We start from the raw sequence: 16,318 nt of genomic DNA on the forward strand, positions 1-16,318 counted from the left end.
TGTTTGGTGTATGAACATTTAGGATTACTGTGTATTTTGTGGATTGGCTCTTTTACCACATGTAATGTTCTTCCCGGTCTTTGATAATTTTCTCAGCTCTGAAATTTCTTTTATGTGATATTATAATAGCTTTCTTTTGATTGTTTGCGTGGTATATTTTTCCCATCCTTTTACTTATACCTGCTTATATCATAATATATCAAATGAGGTTCCTGAAGATATAGTTGGGTCATATTTTTAAACACACTTTGCTAATCTCTGGCTTTTAATTATTGTATTTAGACTATTTACATTTAATGTAATTATTGGTATGTTAGGACTTACCATTTCATTTTTTTCCTGTTATATTTTTTGTTTCTTTATTTGGTTTTTCCTGTCATCCTGTGAGTGACTTCATTTATTTTTTTAGAATTTCACTTTGACGGTGTTCTTTAAGTGTATCTCTTTGGATAGTTTTCTGGCAGTTGCTCTGGGTGTTACATTATATATGTATAGCTATCACAGTCTATTCATGTCATATTTTGAGTGAAGTAGAAAAACTGTAATTCCCTTTATATCCTTTAGCTCATACCGCCATCATTTCCTAACATTTTAAAATATTTCCTTTGCATACATTGAGAACCATGTCAAACAGTATTATAATTTTTACTTCAATCAAATAACATAATTTAGAAAGGATAGAAAAGTCTATTCTTTTTACCTATGTTTTTGCTTACAAGTTCTTTCTTGCCTTCTGGTACTCCAGGTTTTCCTTTCCATTTGAAGAAATTATTTTAGAAATTCTCTGAGGGTGATTCTACTGGTGAAAAAATCTTAGTTTTCCTTCATCTTGATTTCCTCCTCTTCACTGTTGAAGAATATTTTTGCTGGGTATAAATTCTGGTGGCATATAAATTCTTTCAGTGCTTGAAAAAGTATTGTATCCTTTCTTCTAGTCTCAATTTCTTGTGAGCAATCCACAGTCATTTAAGGTGTTTTTTCCCCTATAGGTAAAGGGTCACTTTTTTTTTCTCTCTGGATGCTTTCCAGACTTTTTCTTTGTCTTCAATATTCAGAAGATTAATTATGACATATCCCAGATCAGATTTCTTTGGATTTATTATGTTTGGGGTTCACTCACCTTCTTAAATCTGCAGGTTTATATCTCTTTATCAAATTTGGGAAGATTTCAATCATTATTTCTCAAAATGGTTTTTCAGTTTCATCCTCCTTCTCTCCTGAGATTCTGATGACATAAGATTTTTTTTTAACAATCCCACAGTCTCTGATTCTCTGTTTAGCTTTTTTTTTCCCCCCGTTGATTTTCTCTGTTGTTCTTATCGGATAATTTCTATTGTCCTATCTTCCAATTCAGTGATTATTTCCACTGTCACCTCTATTCTGCTGCTGAGTTCAACCAATAATTTGGATACTGTACTTTTCAGTTCTAAAATATCTATTTGCTTCTTCTTTGTATCATATACTATTTTGTTGAGGCTTTCTATTTTTTAATCTGTGTATAGTAGATTCATAATTACTCACTGAGAGATTTTAATCACGACAACCTTAAAATGTTTGTCAGATAATTCTGACATCTCTGACATTTCAGACTTGGGATCTACTATCTCTTTTCCTTCAGTGTGAGATCTTCCAGGTTCTTGTATAATGAGTGACTTTCAATGAAACCTAAACATTTTTGTATTATGCTGTGAAGTGAAGTGAAAGTCACTCAGTTGTGTCCAACTCTCTGAGACCCCATGGACTTAGTCCATGGAGTTCTCCAGGCCAGAATACTGGAGTGGGTAGCCTTTCCCTTCTCCAGGGGATCTTCCCAACCCAGGGATTGAACCCAGGTCTCCCACATTGCAGGCGGATCCTTTTCAACTGAGCTACCAGGGAAGCCCATTACGCTATGAGACTCTGAGTTTAAATCTTCTGTTTAAACTCCGACATCACTTTGTCAGGGTAATTGTGTGTATGTGTTGTATGGTTACTGTCAGGAAGGTAGAAGGATAGATTCCTCACTCCACTGTGGGGAGGAGTTCCTTCTATTTCTGGGTTGGGGGGGTGGTGAGACCTCTGGCTCCCCCTGTGTGGTCTTCCAATGACACTGAGGTAAAGGTAGCCTTGTTACCACTGGGAACTGGTGAAAGTCCTGACTGTCCTCTTAGCTTCCTCTAATCCATCCCAGCAGGGAGGGAGGGGTGGTGACCTTTTGGTCTTCTCTCACACCACTCCAGAGAGGATGTTGGGTTGCCTCCCATGTCTTCACGGGGGAGGCTCCTCGTGCAGCTTTGCTGCTGTGTACTGGAGCAGGGATCCTGTTTTTTTTTTGAGGTGTTTGAATAGCGTGTTATTGTCATTTAGTTGCTTAGTTGCGTCCAACTCTTTGTGACCCCATCGACTGCAGAATGCCTGGCTTCCCTGTCCTTCACCATCTCCCACAGCTTGCTCAAACTCATGTCCATTGAGTTGGTGATGCCATCCAAGCATTTCATCCTCAGCCACCCGCTTCTCCTCCCATCTTCAATCTTTCCCAGAATCAGGGTCTTTTCCAAGGAGTCAGTTCTTCGCATCAGGTGGCCAAAGTATTGGAGTTTCATCTTCAGCATCAGTCCTTCCAATGAATATTCAGGATTGATTTCCTTTGGGATTGACTGGTTTGATCTCCTTGCGGTCCAAGGGACTCTCAAGTGTCTTCTCTGACACCGCAATTCAAAAGCATCGATTCTTTGGTGCTCAGCCTTCTTCATGGTCTAATTCTCACATCCATACATGATTACTGGAAAAACCATAGCCTTGACTAGATGGACCTTTGTTGGTAAAGTAATGTCTCTGCTTTTTAATACACTGTCTAGGTTTGTCATAACTTTTCTTGCAAGGAGCATGTCTTTTAATTTCATGACTGCAGTCACCATCTGCAGTGATTTTAGAGCCCAAGAAAATAAAGTCTCTCACTGTTTCCACTGTTTGAATGGTGTAGGGTGGTTATTACCTAAAGTCTGCTTTGTCTGATATTGAGTTACACTAGCTACCTTTTGGTTAGTGCTTTGATGGTTTATAGTTGACTGTTTTTTCTTTTCAACATACCTATTCTTTATGTTTAAAGTATGCTTCTTCATGGAACTCTACTCAATGTTATATGTCAGTCTGGATGGGAAGGGGATTTGGGGGGAGAGTGGTTACATGTATATGTATGACTGAGTCCCCTTGCTGTTCACCTGAAACTACCACAACATTGTTAAGCGGTTATACCCCAATCAAAATTAAATGTTTAAAGTGTGAGTACACTTTGTTTATTTATATCTTTTTTCAAACCCCATGAACAATATTAAAAGGCAAAATGCTTCTGAACTGTGGTGTTGGAGAAGACTCTTGAGAGTCCCTTGGACTGCAAGGAGATCAAACCAGTCAATCCCGAAGGAAATCAATCCTGAATATTCACTAGAAGGACTGATGCTGAAGCTGAAACTCCAATACTTTAGTCTTCTAATGCAAAGAGCCAACTCATTAGAAAAGTCCCTAATGGTGGGAAGGATTGAAGGCAGGAAGAGAAGGGGATGACAGAGGATGAGATGGTTGGATGGCATCACTGAATTGATGGACGTGAGTTTGAGCAAGCTCCAGGAGTTGGTAATGGACAGGGAAGCCAGGCGTGCTGCAGTCCATGGGGTCACGAAGAGTTGGACACAACTAAGCAACTGAACTAAACTGAACTGAGCTGTGCTTCTTATAAACAGCACAGAGTTTGTTTTTTTTTGAGTATGGAAATAATTGTCTTTTAATTAGAACATTTGGTCTGTTTTCATTTCATGTAATTATAGCTGTGGTTGAGTTCAATTCTATCATATTTGTATTTCTTTTCTTTTTATTATTTATTAATTTACTTTTCTTTTTATTCCTATTTTTCCTTTCTGTATCCTTTTCAATTAATTTCTCTACTTATCTTTGCTATTCCTCTTTTGCTATACATTTTAGTATCATTTAAAAAAAATTACAAAACACATCATTAGCTTATTACAATTCGCCTTAAATTAGCCCTTCATGGTTTCCTGAGAAATGCAATCATGCCACACGTCCATTTGCTGCTCTCTGCCCTTTCCTCTGCTGCTGTTCTGCATGTTGTTCGTATATATGGTACAGACACACATGGCCCTTAGTCTTGCTGGCTTTAAAAGCCAGGTTATTCCAGGAGTCCTCAGCCTTTTACGTTTACCCCATGTTCCCGTTTCTCAGAGCTGAGAATTCCCTTTATCTCTCTGCTCTCTGTTCTCCCACCTGAACTAACTCTCCTTCAGCCTGAAGAATAACATCCCTTTAGTGTTTTCATACTGTGGGTCTGTGGCTGATAAGTCCTCTCAGATCTCTATTTTCAGTTTTGAAGGATATTTTCATTGGGTATGAATTCTAGGTTGGTGGTTATTTTTTCCCAGTCCTTCAAGATGCCATTCCATCCCTTCTGGCTTTTATAGTTTCTGCTGAGAGACTCCGTAGTCTTTCTTATTTTTTGTGACCCTGAACAAAATGTGCTTTTTAAGAAAAAATCTAGCAAGACTTTCCTTTTGACTTTCAGCATTTTGACTGATGTGTCTGGACCTCAATAAAGCTTCTTGAACCTCAGGAAAGCTCTTGAATTCATGGCTTTGTGTATTTCATCTGAACTTGAAAATTTAACAAACATTACTTTTTTCATTTATTGTTTCTATTCCATCCTCCTTTTTTTGGGCAAATTCTAATTGTGCATATGTTACAACACTTGACTATGCCTCAAATCTCCCTTCTTCTCTGTTCTTTATATATTTTTTTCTGTACTTCCATTTGTATTTCCTACTGATTTGTCTTTGAGGTCAACCTGCATTTACTATGTCCATACTGTTGTTAAACCAGGTAGAAGACTCCTTACTTTTGGATACCATATTTTTCAGCTGTAGAATGTTCATTTGTTTCTTTAAAAAGACGATTCTAAATTTCTATCTGCCCACACTGGCCATGGTCAAAGCTGGGGACCACACGTGCTCCAGGTTACTCCAGGGCAGGATGAGGAAACCACGGCAGGACCACAGTGGGCCATCTCCCCAGAGAGCACCTGCCATGGGTGCTCTTGCTATGGCAGTGATGTCATAATGGGGGCACAGCCCTTCCAGGGTTGACTGGCAGTCCTGTGTATCTGGAAACTTGTTTCTGCCAGTACAGACTCTGTCTGTCTCATTATCTTGTATACCTCAAATGCCTTGAACTACACTTGGCATACAGTGCTTAATAAATACTATGGAAAGAAACAATTAGTAAAGATGATCTGTCTCTCAGTATCAGCTTTTGGATCTCCAAATCACAAGAGAAGGTGGACAAAACTGTAAGCTAAGTAGATTAAACTGTACAGTGAAGTATAATTGCTGAGAGAAATAGGCTATAGCTTTCTCTCTTGTTACAAAATAAACACGAAACCACAGTAACTCACAGGGTGGTTGCTTGTTGAGTATGGAATAGTGAAGAAGGTGCCTGGATGCTCTGAATTTTCACCGATGCCACAACTGTGGCATCTTAAGGCACTGATCTAGCTGAGAGGGGTCAATCTGCATAGGATCTAGATTTGATGAATTAACTCACTCAATAATATGCGCTGAGGACTTGCTATGTGCCAGAAAAGGTTACAATAGTGAGCAGCAAGGACAGTCACACAGTCTCTGCACTTCAGTAGATATGGGAAGGCAGATACTAACAAAAAGATCTTGTCAGTACACATAACATGAAAACCATGACAAAGCACCAGGAAGCCACTGCAGCACAGAGTCAAGTGCATGCAGAACAACCAGAATTACTCAGAGGTCCCAGAAGGTTTTCTTGACTTGGACTGACCCCAGGGATGAGTAGGGGTTTAACTACACTCAGGACTGAGGGTGTGGGAGCAAACACAGCTCCTGAGAGAGAGCAGCACGTGCAAAGGCCCTGTGGTGGGAGGGAGCACAGTGTGTTTGACGGACAAAGAGGAAGCTCAGGGTGCTGGAGTGCAGCCAGGGAGGGAGAAGTGGGTGATGAGCCTGAAAAGGAGAACCCTTCCCAGGTCAAGCATGGCTTTGTAAGCCTGGCAGAAGATTGTCACCTTTATCCTTGTGGGAACTAGGGTGTCATTGAAGGGTTTCAGTATGGAGTACTAAGGTCATATCTGTATTTCAAGAGGGGTGCTCAGGTGGCTGTATAATCTCTGATCAAGTCACTTTCTCTGGAGAAAGCTGGAATAACACAGCCAAACTGTATCCCTCTGAGTCCCTTTTCTCCTTTCTGATCTTCAAGGTTGTCCATTCCCCTTCTGCTAATGGTCTTCTTAAGGAGGGGATTTAATATAGCTAATTAAGTCTCAGCTTATGAAAAAAAATCATATTTATGTCTCCCAAGGCTGCTTGGATTGGAATTTTGAGAACTCAAAACTCTACAGTTACACAATTACAGTTTCACTATCTGTTGGGGGTACCCTGAGCACGTCTATTGTGTGTTCAACCAGTTTAATTCCAAGAGGGAAATTCACAGCAACCCCATCCTGGGACACTTCATGAGCTAGGACATGGTAGAGGGCAGACACCAGGCTTCAAGGAGTGAGAGAGGCAGCAGTGCCAGACCGATGATCAGCTGTTGGTTAAGGAGAGGAAGCCGAGTCTCAGCTGGAGGGGTGCAGCCACCTCCTGTCTTCATTTTCCCTTTTGCTCAGCTTGATTTCCATGTTCAGTCATTACAGCATCACTTTTTAAAGACAGGAAATTCATTAACAGGGTCAACCAGTGGCATAAATAGATGCCCTCACCTATTTATGGGAATTACATATAAAGAACCCTCATCAGGCTATGGGCTTCCCTGGTGGTTCAGGTGGTAAAGAATCTTGCAATGCAGGAGACCTGGGTTCAATCCCTGGGTCAGGAAGATCCCCTGCAGAAGGAAATGGATACCCACTCCGGTATTTTTTGCCTGGAGAATCCCATGGACAGAGGGCTACAGTCCACAGTGTCACAAAGAGTAGAACATGACTGAGTGACTAAGCATGCATTGGGCCACAATGATGGAAGCTCAGAAGAGGTGCATGAAGGACATTCAGGTGTTAATCTGAAGAGTCAGAGGTAAGCTGTAAAACTGTAAGCTGTAAAATCAACACAAAAGGTTTCAGTATAGAGTCACTGTAAAGACACCACACATCCCCCTGGGCTGGCAAACTAATCACTAACGCAGCTGAGAGTGTGAGTCCCAGGGAGGGCTGATGGACTGTGGGAACTTGAGAAAGCCCACACCCCGCCAGCTCCCCTGCCTGGAGTATCCTGGCCCCAGAGGCACGGCTGGCTCCAGACCCATGGGAAGCACGTTCACCACACTTCTGATGCCAGTTGCATGGGGGTTTCCTCCATCAAGAAATCTCCTGCCACACCAGCTGGGGCTCCGACAATCTAACTCAGTTCTGGCACTGTTGACCTGGAGATATAGAGTCTGATCCCATAGATGAAGGGTGATATTCCACAAAACCGCCCCCACCCCACTCCAAATGACAATCACAAGTCTAGATTGTCACCGGTGCTTCTGATCAACCGGCTGTAAATCTACATTTCCCATGACCCCCTCCTCGGGTTTGATGAATTTGCTAGAGTGGCTCACAGAACTCACAGAAACACAACTATCAGGTCATCAAAGGACACGATAAAGGACACAGAAGAACAACCAGATGAAGAGGTGTGTAGGGCAAGGTCTGGGAGGGTCCTGGGCACAGGAGCTTCTCCCTCCATGAAGTTGGGGTGTGGTACCCTTCTAGACAAAGCAAGAGGATTCCAGAAAAAAAACTCTACTTCTGCTTCATTGATGATGCCAAAGCCTTTGACTGTGTGGATCACAACAAACTGTGGAGAATTCTTAAAGAGATGGGAATGCCAGGCCACCTTACCTACCTCCTGATAAACCTGTATGCAGGTCAAGAAGCAACAGTTAGAACTGAATATGAAACAATGGACTGATTCCAAATTGGGAAAGGAGTACGTCAAGGCTGTATATTGTCACCCTGCTTATTTAACTTCTATGTAGAGTACATCATGTGAAATGCCGGGCTGGATGAGGCACAAGCTGGAATCAAGATTTCTGGGAGAAATATCAATAACCTCAGATACGCAGATGACACCACCATTATGGCAGAAAGCGAAGAACTAAAGAGCCTTTTGATGAAGGTGAAATAGAAGAGTGAAAAAGCTGGCTTAAAACTCAATGTTCAAAAAACAGATCATGACATCCGGTCCCATCACTTCATGGCAAATGGATGGGGAAACAATAGAAACAGTGTCAGACTTTATATTCTTGGGTTCCAAAATCACTGCAGATGGTGACTGCAGCCATGAAATTAAAAGACGCTTGCTCCTTGGAAGGAAAGTTATGACCAACCGAGACAGTGTATTTAAGCAGAGACATCACTTTGCTGACAAGATCCTCCTAGTCAGAGCTGTGTTTTTTTCCACTTGTCATGTATGGATGTGAGAGTTGGACCATAAAGAAGGCTGAACATTGAAGAATTGATGCTTTTGAACTGTGGTGTTGGAGAAGACTCTTGAGAGTCCCTTGGACTGCAAGGAGATCAAACCAGTCAATCTCAAAGGAAATCAATCCTGAATTTTCACTGGAAGGACTGATGCTGAAGCTGAAACTCCAATACTCTGGCCACCTGATGTGAAGAGCTGACTCATTTGAAAAGACCCTGATGCTGGTAAGATTGAAGGTGGGAGGAGAAGGGGGTGACTGAGGATGAGATGCTTGGATGGCATCACTGACATGATGGACATGAGTTTGAGCAAACTCCGGGAGATGGTGATGGACAGGGAAGCCTGCTGTGCTACAGTCCAAGGGGTCGCAAAGGGTCGGACACGACCGAGCGACTGAACAACAGCAAGCCTTCCAGCATGTGGTTGTGTTCACTCACTCGGAAACTCTCCAAAGCCCGTGATTACTGGGGTTTTACAGAAGCCCCCTCAAGTGGGCATGATCAAGTACTGACTCCATGTCCAGCTCCTCTGCCCTCTCTTGGGAATGGGGTGGATGAACTGTGATTTCCAGGCTTCAGATCACGGCTTGGTCTTTCCAGTGGGAACAAGCCCCAACCTGGGAGCCATCCAGAAACCCACCCAGAATTGCTTCACTGTAACAAAACAGACTTCCAGTGCACTTATCACTTAGGAATTTACAAGGGTTCCAGGAGCTCCATGCCAGCAAGTGCGGGTAGAGGCCAATAGGAATATTTTCTATTATCTCACAGGACCCCAGTACACAACACTGAATATTGGGATCTGACTGGCCTCTAAGCCACTGGTAGATGGATGAGTGGGAACTTAAAATTCAATTCGTCAGATTCCCTGACTCTCCAAGAACCTGGTCTTTGCCACTGGCCTCCTCCCCCACAGATCTGCTACAGGGAGGTGGGCATTTGAGGCACATGTCCTAGCTCCTCTGAGAGATTTCATCCCGCCTGTGGGCTTGGGTACCACAGATCTGCATCGAGGAGGGCGGGGAGGTCACTCCCAGACTGGATTTATCCCATTTATGATCCCACAGCCCTGAGAGCTATGCATTTGGTGGACCGATGCACAGTGGACCAAGGGAAGCTCTCCACAGGCAGGCACGTTTCCTGGAAAGCAGCCTGGAGCAGCCAGGGTCTGCCTGCGGCACGCCTGGACCGACCCTGGCCTCTGGGGCCTGGGCTCCTGGTCACCGTTCAGCTCTGCCCTCGGGCTCCTGGTCACCGTTCAGCTCTGCCCTCCGCCTCCCGAGCGTAAGCGTCACTCACCTTTTTACCTCCTTTCTTCTTTCCTTTTTTCGCCGGCAGTTCCTTCTCTCTGTTCACAGCTAGTTTCAAGTTTTTTAGTTCCTGTCTCATCAGCTCATCCACCTAGGTCAATATAAAAGATACTATGTTTTAGGTGAATTTGCCTGCTTTGTGTTTTCCTTGCGAAGTTAGAAACAGCTTAAATTCTGGGTAGGTCACTATCAGGGTGTCATAAAGAAGCGCTGCAGTGGAAGACTTGACTAGGACTCCAGCATTAAAGCCGCTTTACCTGCACTCTGATTTCTGACTCCAGTTCCTTCCGCTTGTCTTCCTTAATCAGTTCAGGGTCATAGTCCTGGGGGAAATTCCATGATTCGTCTTTATTCTTCCACAGGTCTGCACTCCAGAAGGACAAAGAAAAAGAAAATGATTTTTTTTTCTACATGAAGACCAACAAAGACAGTTTCGTGAAATATCACACAAATTCAATTTTCTACCCTATGTCTTTCTTTTCCACTTTCCAAATGGAAGAACTGTGCCTGTACAACATCTAAAAAATAAAGAAGAAAGCTGCTAATGTGAAAAGCTCCAATAAGGAAGTATGAAACAAATGGTACTCTTCTGTACCATTACAGTCACGTATGGGTGTGAGAGCTGGACCATAGAGGAGGCTGAGCGCCAAAGAACTGATGCTTTTGAACTGTGGTGCTGGAGAAGGCTTTTGAAAATCCCTTGGACTGCATGGAGATCAAACCAGTCAATCCTAAAGGAAATCAGTCTTGAATATTCATTGGAAATGCTGAAGCTGAAGCTCCAATCCTTTGGCCACCTGATGTGAAGAGCCGACTCATTGAAAAAGACCCTGAGAAAGACTGAAGGCAGGAGGAGAAGGGGACGACAGAGGATGATATGGTGGGATGGTATCACCGACTCAATAGACATGAATCTAAGCAAACTCCAGGAGACAGTGAAGGACAAGGGAGCCTAGTATGCTGCAGTCCATGGGGTCACAAAGAACGGACATGACTTAGCGATTGAACATCAACAACAGTAATTATGAGGTTATGCAATTATAGGTGACTGTTTCTGTAATACATTTTCCATTAGTTCTATTATTCAAATAATTCAATGAAATGGGAGAGATTTTGTTCCTAGTTCAGCTTACCCGTGATTTACCTTGGCCCCTATTAAAAGCCAACACTGAACACACAAGTACCCATTACTCATCACGAATTCAAAAGCTGTGTTTTTGTATTACTTTTGGGATGTTTTTGAAATCATATATATTTTACATGTCCCTTTGGCCTTACCCTGGCAGTTAGGAGGATGGTTAGAGGAAATAAGGGTAATTTTGTATCACTGGAATAAATGGAAATAAAGCTGTTTTCTCAGAAGGGGAATTCCAAATGTTCACAGAGGGGCAGACCCCTGGACCCTGGCCATGGGATTGGAGGATCTCCCAGGGGAAAAATACTCGCCAGTTGGGGAAGGGATCTCTTCCTTGAATTTGTGTTCAGACTGTGATGAAAATCTGCTGGAACCAAACCTGCAACCACCACATAGCTGGGCCACTTCGCTGGGAGCTGGTCCCTGGGGGCACTGATGCTGCTCAACTCAGGAGGGCAGTCGAGGACAGCGGGGCGGCCCACCTCCGTCTGACAATGGCTACGACTGGGAAGAAAGGTGGCTCATGCGGGCTGTGGACAGCAGGTGGTGAGGGACAGGGCGTAAGCTTGGCAAGCATGGCCTCCCCTACGAACACTGATCCTGAGATCAGACAGGAGTGTGTCCCCTGACACAGCTGACCAAGTAGGGAGGGGCTGGCACTTACACTCAACACCCAGAGGACAGTCATGGCCACGACAGAAATGCATGTCTGGCTGCACAGGGAGCCAAGCGGTCAACCCTGCAGGCAGAGGGCAGAGAAGATTCTTAAGAGAGCCAAGTGGGCACACAGATGAGAAAGGAGGGTGGAATCTCTGGGTAAATCACAGAGGCCAGAGGTGAGCAGAAGCAGTGAGACAGGAAAGAAGGGATGAGGCATGGTGGGAACTGCAGATCCCGGGTGACAGAGCAACAGGGCCACGAGAGGCAGACACACAAGAATGGACAGCCAGGCAGGGAATGGCCCCAAGGCTCCGGCCGGGGGGAACCTGTCAGGGAGATCCCGCGTCCTACCACTTACCAGCTGCTGGCCCTACATTGTCCTTTGCTTATTAACAATCTCCACCCCAAAGGGGCGAGGGGCCAGGAGGAACAGTGGCTGTGCTAAGAACACTTAAAAACACTTGTTTTTAGCAAGTGGAAGAGAGGACACAGGACCACGGGGCGTGTCCTCTTACAGGGGTCAGAGTCAGGACCACACAGGACACAAATGGAGGGAGACAGGGAGCCCCGATTTTCCAAAAGTGTGGGTCGGTTGCACAAGCCCTGGGGGGACACCCTGATGCTGCTCCCAGAGGCTGGCAGGGAGGTTTCTGGAAGCCGAAGAGGATCATCGCAAACTACTGACCTCACACAGGTCTGGTGGGCCGGCTTCCTTCCTGAACAGCTGGCTGGGCAGAGGGGTTGGCCTGTCTGGATTTCAGGCCTGGCAAGGGCTCTCAGGCTTAGCAGTCTCCCCCCAGTTAATTCGAGGGCAGTGTGGCCTGCACAGGGCTCCACCAATCCTTGGCCAATCATAGGAAGATAGGAAGGAGAAATCTACCAGTGATGCAAAGTTTCGGCGGCAGGTTTTTGAAAAAGATGTTGAATGTGCCCAGATCTTTTCTAGGGTGACTACTGTGAATTTATAAGAAAAGGTGGTGAAATTTTCATAAAATTGATGCACCCATGGGTTCTTCCCCAGCAGGGTGGCCAAGTGAGAGGTGGCCCAGCCACCGCTGAGGCTCAGACAATGGGATGCGATGATGGGGCTGGAGGGGCTTGGGGGTGTGCCTCCTGGGCGCCTGTCAGAGGTGAGGGTCAAAGGTCAAGGGGAGGGAACCTCCCTGGTGGTCCAGTGGCTAAGACTCTGTGCTCCCAGTGCAGGGGGCCCAGGTTCCATCCCTGGCCAGGCAACTAGGTCTCATATGCTGCAGCTAAGAGTCTGAATGCCACGGCAGAAAGAACCACACGCTGCAAGGAAGGTCAGAGATCCTGTGTGTTGCAACTAAGACTCAGCCAAATAAATTTTTCTTTTTTAAAGTTCAATCAGGGCTTCCCTCATAGCTCAGTTGGTAAAGAATCCGCCTGCAATGCAGAAGACCTCAGTTTGATTCCTGGGTCAGGAAGATCCCCTGGAGAAGGGATAGGCTACCCACTCCAGTATTCTTGGGCTTCCCTGGTGGCTCAGCTGGTAAAAAATCCGCCTGCAGTGCAGGTGACCTGGGTTCAACCCCTGGGTTGGGAAGATCCCCCGGAGAAGGGAAAGGCTACCCACTCCAGTGTTCTGGCCTGGAGAACTCCATGGACTGCATGGCCCATGGGGTGGCAAAGAGTCAGACACGACTAAGTGACTTTCACTTCAAGCAGAATCACCACCCCGATGGGGGAGGTAGCCAGCCTGGGACTGCTGGGTCCCAAGGGGCAGAAGACCCAAACAAGACAGATGGGGACCAGGTTCGGCAGGGATGGGCACACAGGAAATGGCTGGAAAGCTGGCTCTGAAGAGTCATCATTTTGAATAGTCATTCCCATGGAGAGTGTCAGCAAGAGACAGCTATCCTGGTCATCAGTGTCAGGGCAAGAACACATTAACTACATGGTCTATGCCATTCTTTTGATGTGAAAAAATGTCTTAAGTCATAAATATCTGAGAGTTTCTTCTTTGGCCTGAACCCCCTGGAAGGGGGATTTTGCAGTGAGCTTGTGAGGTATGCGTACATGAAGGGCGGTTAATTCATGGGCCTGAAGGCAACTGCTCCTTCTCTGTGCATTTTCTGAAATCTACATAAGCTTACATTGAGGGAAACTCTGAAATGTAGGAATAACATGGGTTTAAAATTCCTTTTTATGGGTTTAAAATGGTAAGTTTTCCCCCTTGAAAATATAACCGCGCTAAAATGTTCTATTCATCAACAACACTGGGATTTTTGTGCTGGCTCAGTGGCAAAGAGTCCACCTGCCAAGTTCAGTTCAGTTCAGTTGCTCAATCGTGTCTGACTCTGCGATCCCGTGGATGCCAGGCTTCCTTGTCTATTATCAACTCCCGGAGCTTGCTCAAACTCATGTCCATTGAGTCAGTATGCCATTCAACCATCTCAGCCTGCCAAGTAGGAGATGTGGGTTTGATCCCTGGGTCCGGAAGATCCCCTGGAGAAGGACATGGCAACCCATGCCAGTCTTCTTGCCTGGGAAATCCTAGGAGCTGAGGAGCCTGGCGGGCTGCAATTCATGGGGTCGCAAACAGTCAGACATGACTTATTGACTAAACAACAACAACACTCAGCAATAACAATAACAAGTCTCTTCTAACAGATGATGACTGAATCTTGGTTGATGATTAAGTCTCTGCCAGCGAAACCCACCTGCTTCATTAAGGTCTTTTAGAGCAAAACCACTTTGTTATTCAAAGGAAGCTGCTTTGCTTTTTCAGGGGATAGATAAGACAGGAAGTAATGCATTTAATAGTGAAAGGAACAGAGAATATTCAACAGAAAAGAAAGCAAGATACGATTATTTATGTGGAAGCAGTGGCACCTTGTGACATCCGCACTCGAGCTGTGCCTCTGATTTACAGATAAAGCACTTCCGAGCAGCCTTCGTGGGTTTTACTAGAGGTGACGTAAATGGACCTCGTTTTCCACTGACATGTTGTTTTTCTCATGACACTTTTGCACAGGGCACGTCTCGACCCCTTCAAGGATTTCACGGACATTTATAAATGCAGGAAGCTATCCATACTCTCAAAGGGAAACAACCGACTGCTCTTTCCTGTAGCAGAGAACGAGTGTTTAAGCTGAGAGTGGGAGAAGCCAGGGCTGGGGCAGTTTTCATCTGCTGAGAAGTGGACCGAGGAGGCGGTTTAATATCAGTGATTAAAATGCTAATGCTTCCTTTGAGAAGGAAAGCCTTTGATTTTTATGAAAAGAATTCTCAGGTGAAGACACTGAATTTCTGTAAGTTACTGAAGACATGTCAGATAACCCATCAAACACCCCAATAGCCAACGAGGAAAATCACAGTCCGTGCCCCCTGCTCCCGAGCAGCTGGTAGTTTTCTCAGCCTTGATGGAATTACAGGGTAATTACATACAAGGCGTGGGTTGTTTCAACAGCTTTGCTGTGTTGGGTCTGTGGGCTTTTCCCCTAGGACTGTCAGATGGCCCCCCAATTAATTTTTATCAAAATAACGCAGTACCTTAAAGCCAGACAGTTAAAACAATTATAATAAAAAAAAAACCCTGCCTCTCAGTTACACCGTCCAAGGGCATTTATTCCTACATCCATTTGTTCTTTTACAATGCATTGGCTAGATTCAGATTTAGCCATAAATCTGATTTATTCATAAATTATGAAATTCATGCCCTGTCCCTGGTGGCTCAGACAGGAAAGAATCTGCCTGCAGTGCAGGAGACCTGGGTTTGATCCCTGGGTTGGGAAGACCCCCTGGAAAGGGAAATGGCTACCCACTCCAGTATTCTTGCCTGGTAAATCCCAAGGGCAGAGGAACCTGGTGGGCTGCAGTCTATGGGGTCACAAAGAGTCGCACGTGACTGAGTGACTGACATACCTTCCCGGTCCTCATAGACCCATTGCCCTGCCATGGGGAGATGGAAACACACCCCTGGAAGTCAGGTGGAGGTGAATACTGTGGCTCTGGGGTGGGCACAGGTGAGGCGGGAGACTGTCATCCCACCTGGGTCTCAGGGGAGGCCTGAAGGGACAAGCATTTCAGGCAAAGGGAACAGAAGGCATGACAGCCTGGAGGTATGAGTGTGAGCAGCTTGTGGGAGGAAGAGCACAGGGCCCGCAGGAGGAGGATGTGAAGGTCCAGCTTCACTGGGCTCTTTCGGCTGTTATCTAGAAGGATAACATCTAGATAATACACTTATATTGCTGCTTCTTCTTAAGTCCCAGCCTTTTCTTCCAATAATTTATTTTATTGGTGTATAGTTGTTTTACAGTGTTGTGTTAGTTTCTGCTGTACAACAAAGTGAATCAGCTGTGCCTCTTCATACAGCCCCTCTTTTTTGGATTTCCTTCCCATTCAGGTCACCACAGAGCACTGAGCAGAGTTCCCTGCGATATACAGTATGTTTTCAGTAGTTATCTATTTCGTGCATACAGTACACTCTCATCAGTTATCTGTTTCATACATACGGTGCATTCTCACCAGCCACCTATTTCATATACACGGTATGTTCTCATCAGTTATCTATTTCATACATACGGTGCGTTCTCACCAGTCACCTATTTCATATACATGGTATGTTCTCATTAGTTATCTATTTCATACATATGGCACGTTCTCACCAGTCACGTATCTCATACATATGGTGAGTTTTCATAAGTCACCTATTTCATACATACGGTGCGTTCTCACCAGTCACCTATTTCATATACATGGTATGTTCTCATCAGT

General features: G+C 44.8%; 1 protein-coding gene across 3 annotated transcripts in view; it reads right to left on the bottom strand.

Moving 5' to 3' along the window:
- The window catches only part of IQCA1 (IQ motif containing with AAA domain 1), a 186,156-nt gene that overhangs the window by 65,898 nt on the left and 103,940 nt on the right, over positions 1-16,318 (bottom strand). For all 3 annotated transcript variants that reach the window (XM_040231828.1, XM_040231830.1, XM_040231829.1), the window contains 2 exons: positions 10,044-10,150; positions 9,776-9,877 (listed from right to left, as the gene is read on the bottom strand). In XM_040231828.1, the coding sequence (XP_040087762.1) occupies positions 9,776-9,877; positions 10,044-10,150 (209 nt within the window). The remainder of the gene's footprint in view (positions 1-9,775; positions 9,878-10,043; positions 10,151-16,318) is intronic.

Source organism: Oryx dammah, unplaced genomic scaffold (assembly GCF_014754425.2).
Source record: "Oryx dammah isolate SB20612 unplaced genomic scaffold, SCBI_Odam_1.1 HiC_scaffold_28, whole genome shotgun sequence".
Taxonomy (NCBI): Eukaryota; Metazoa; Chordata; class Mammalia; order Artiodactyla; family Bovidae; genus Oryx; species Oryx dammah.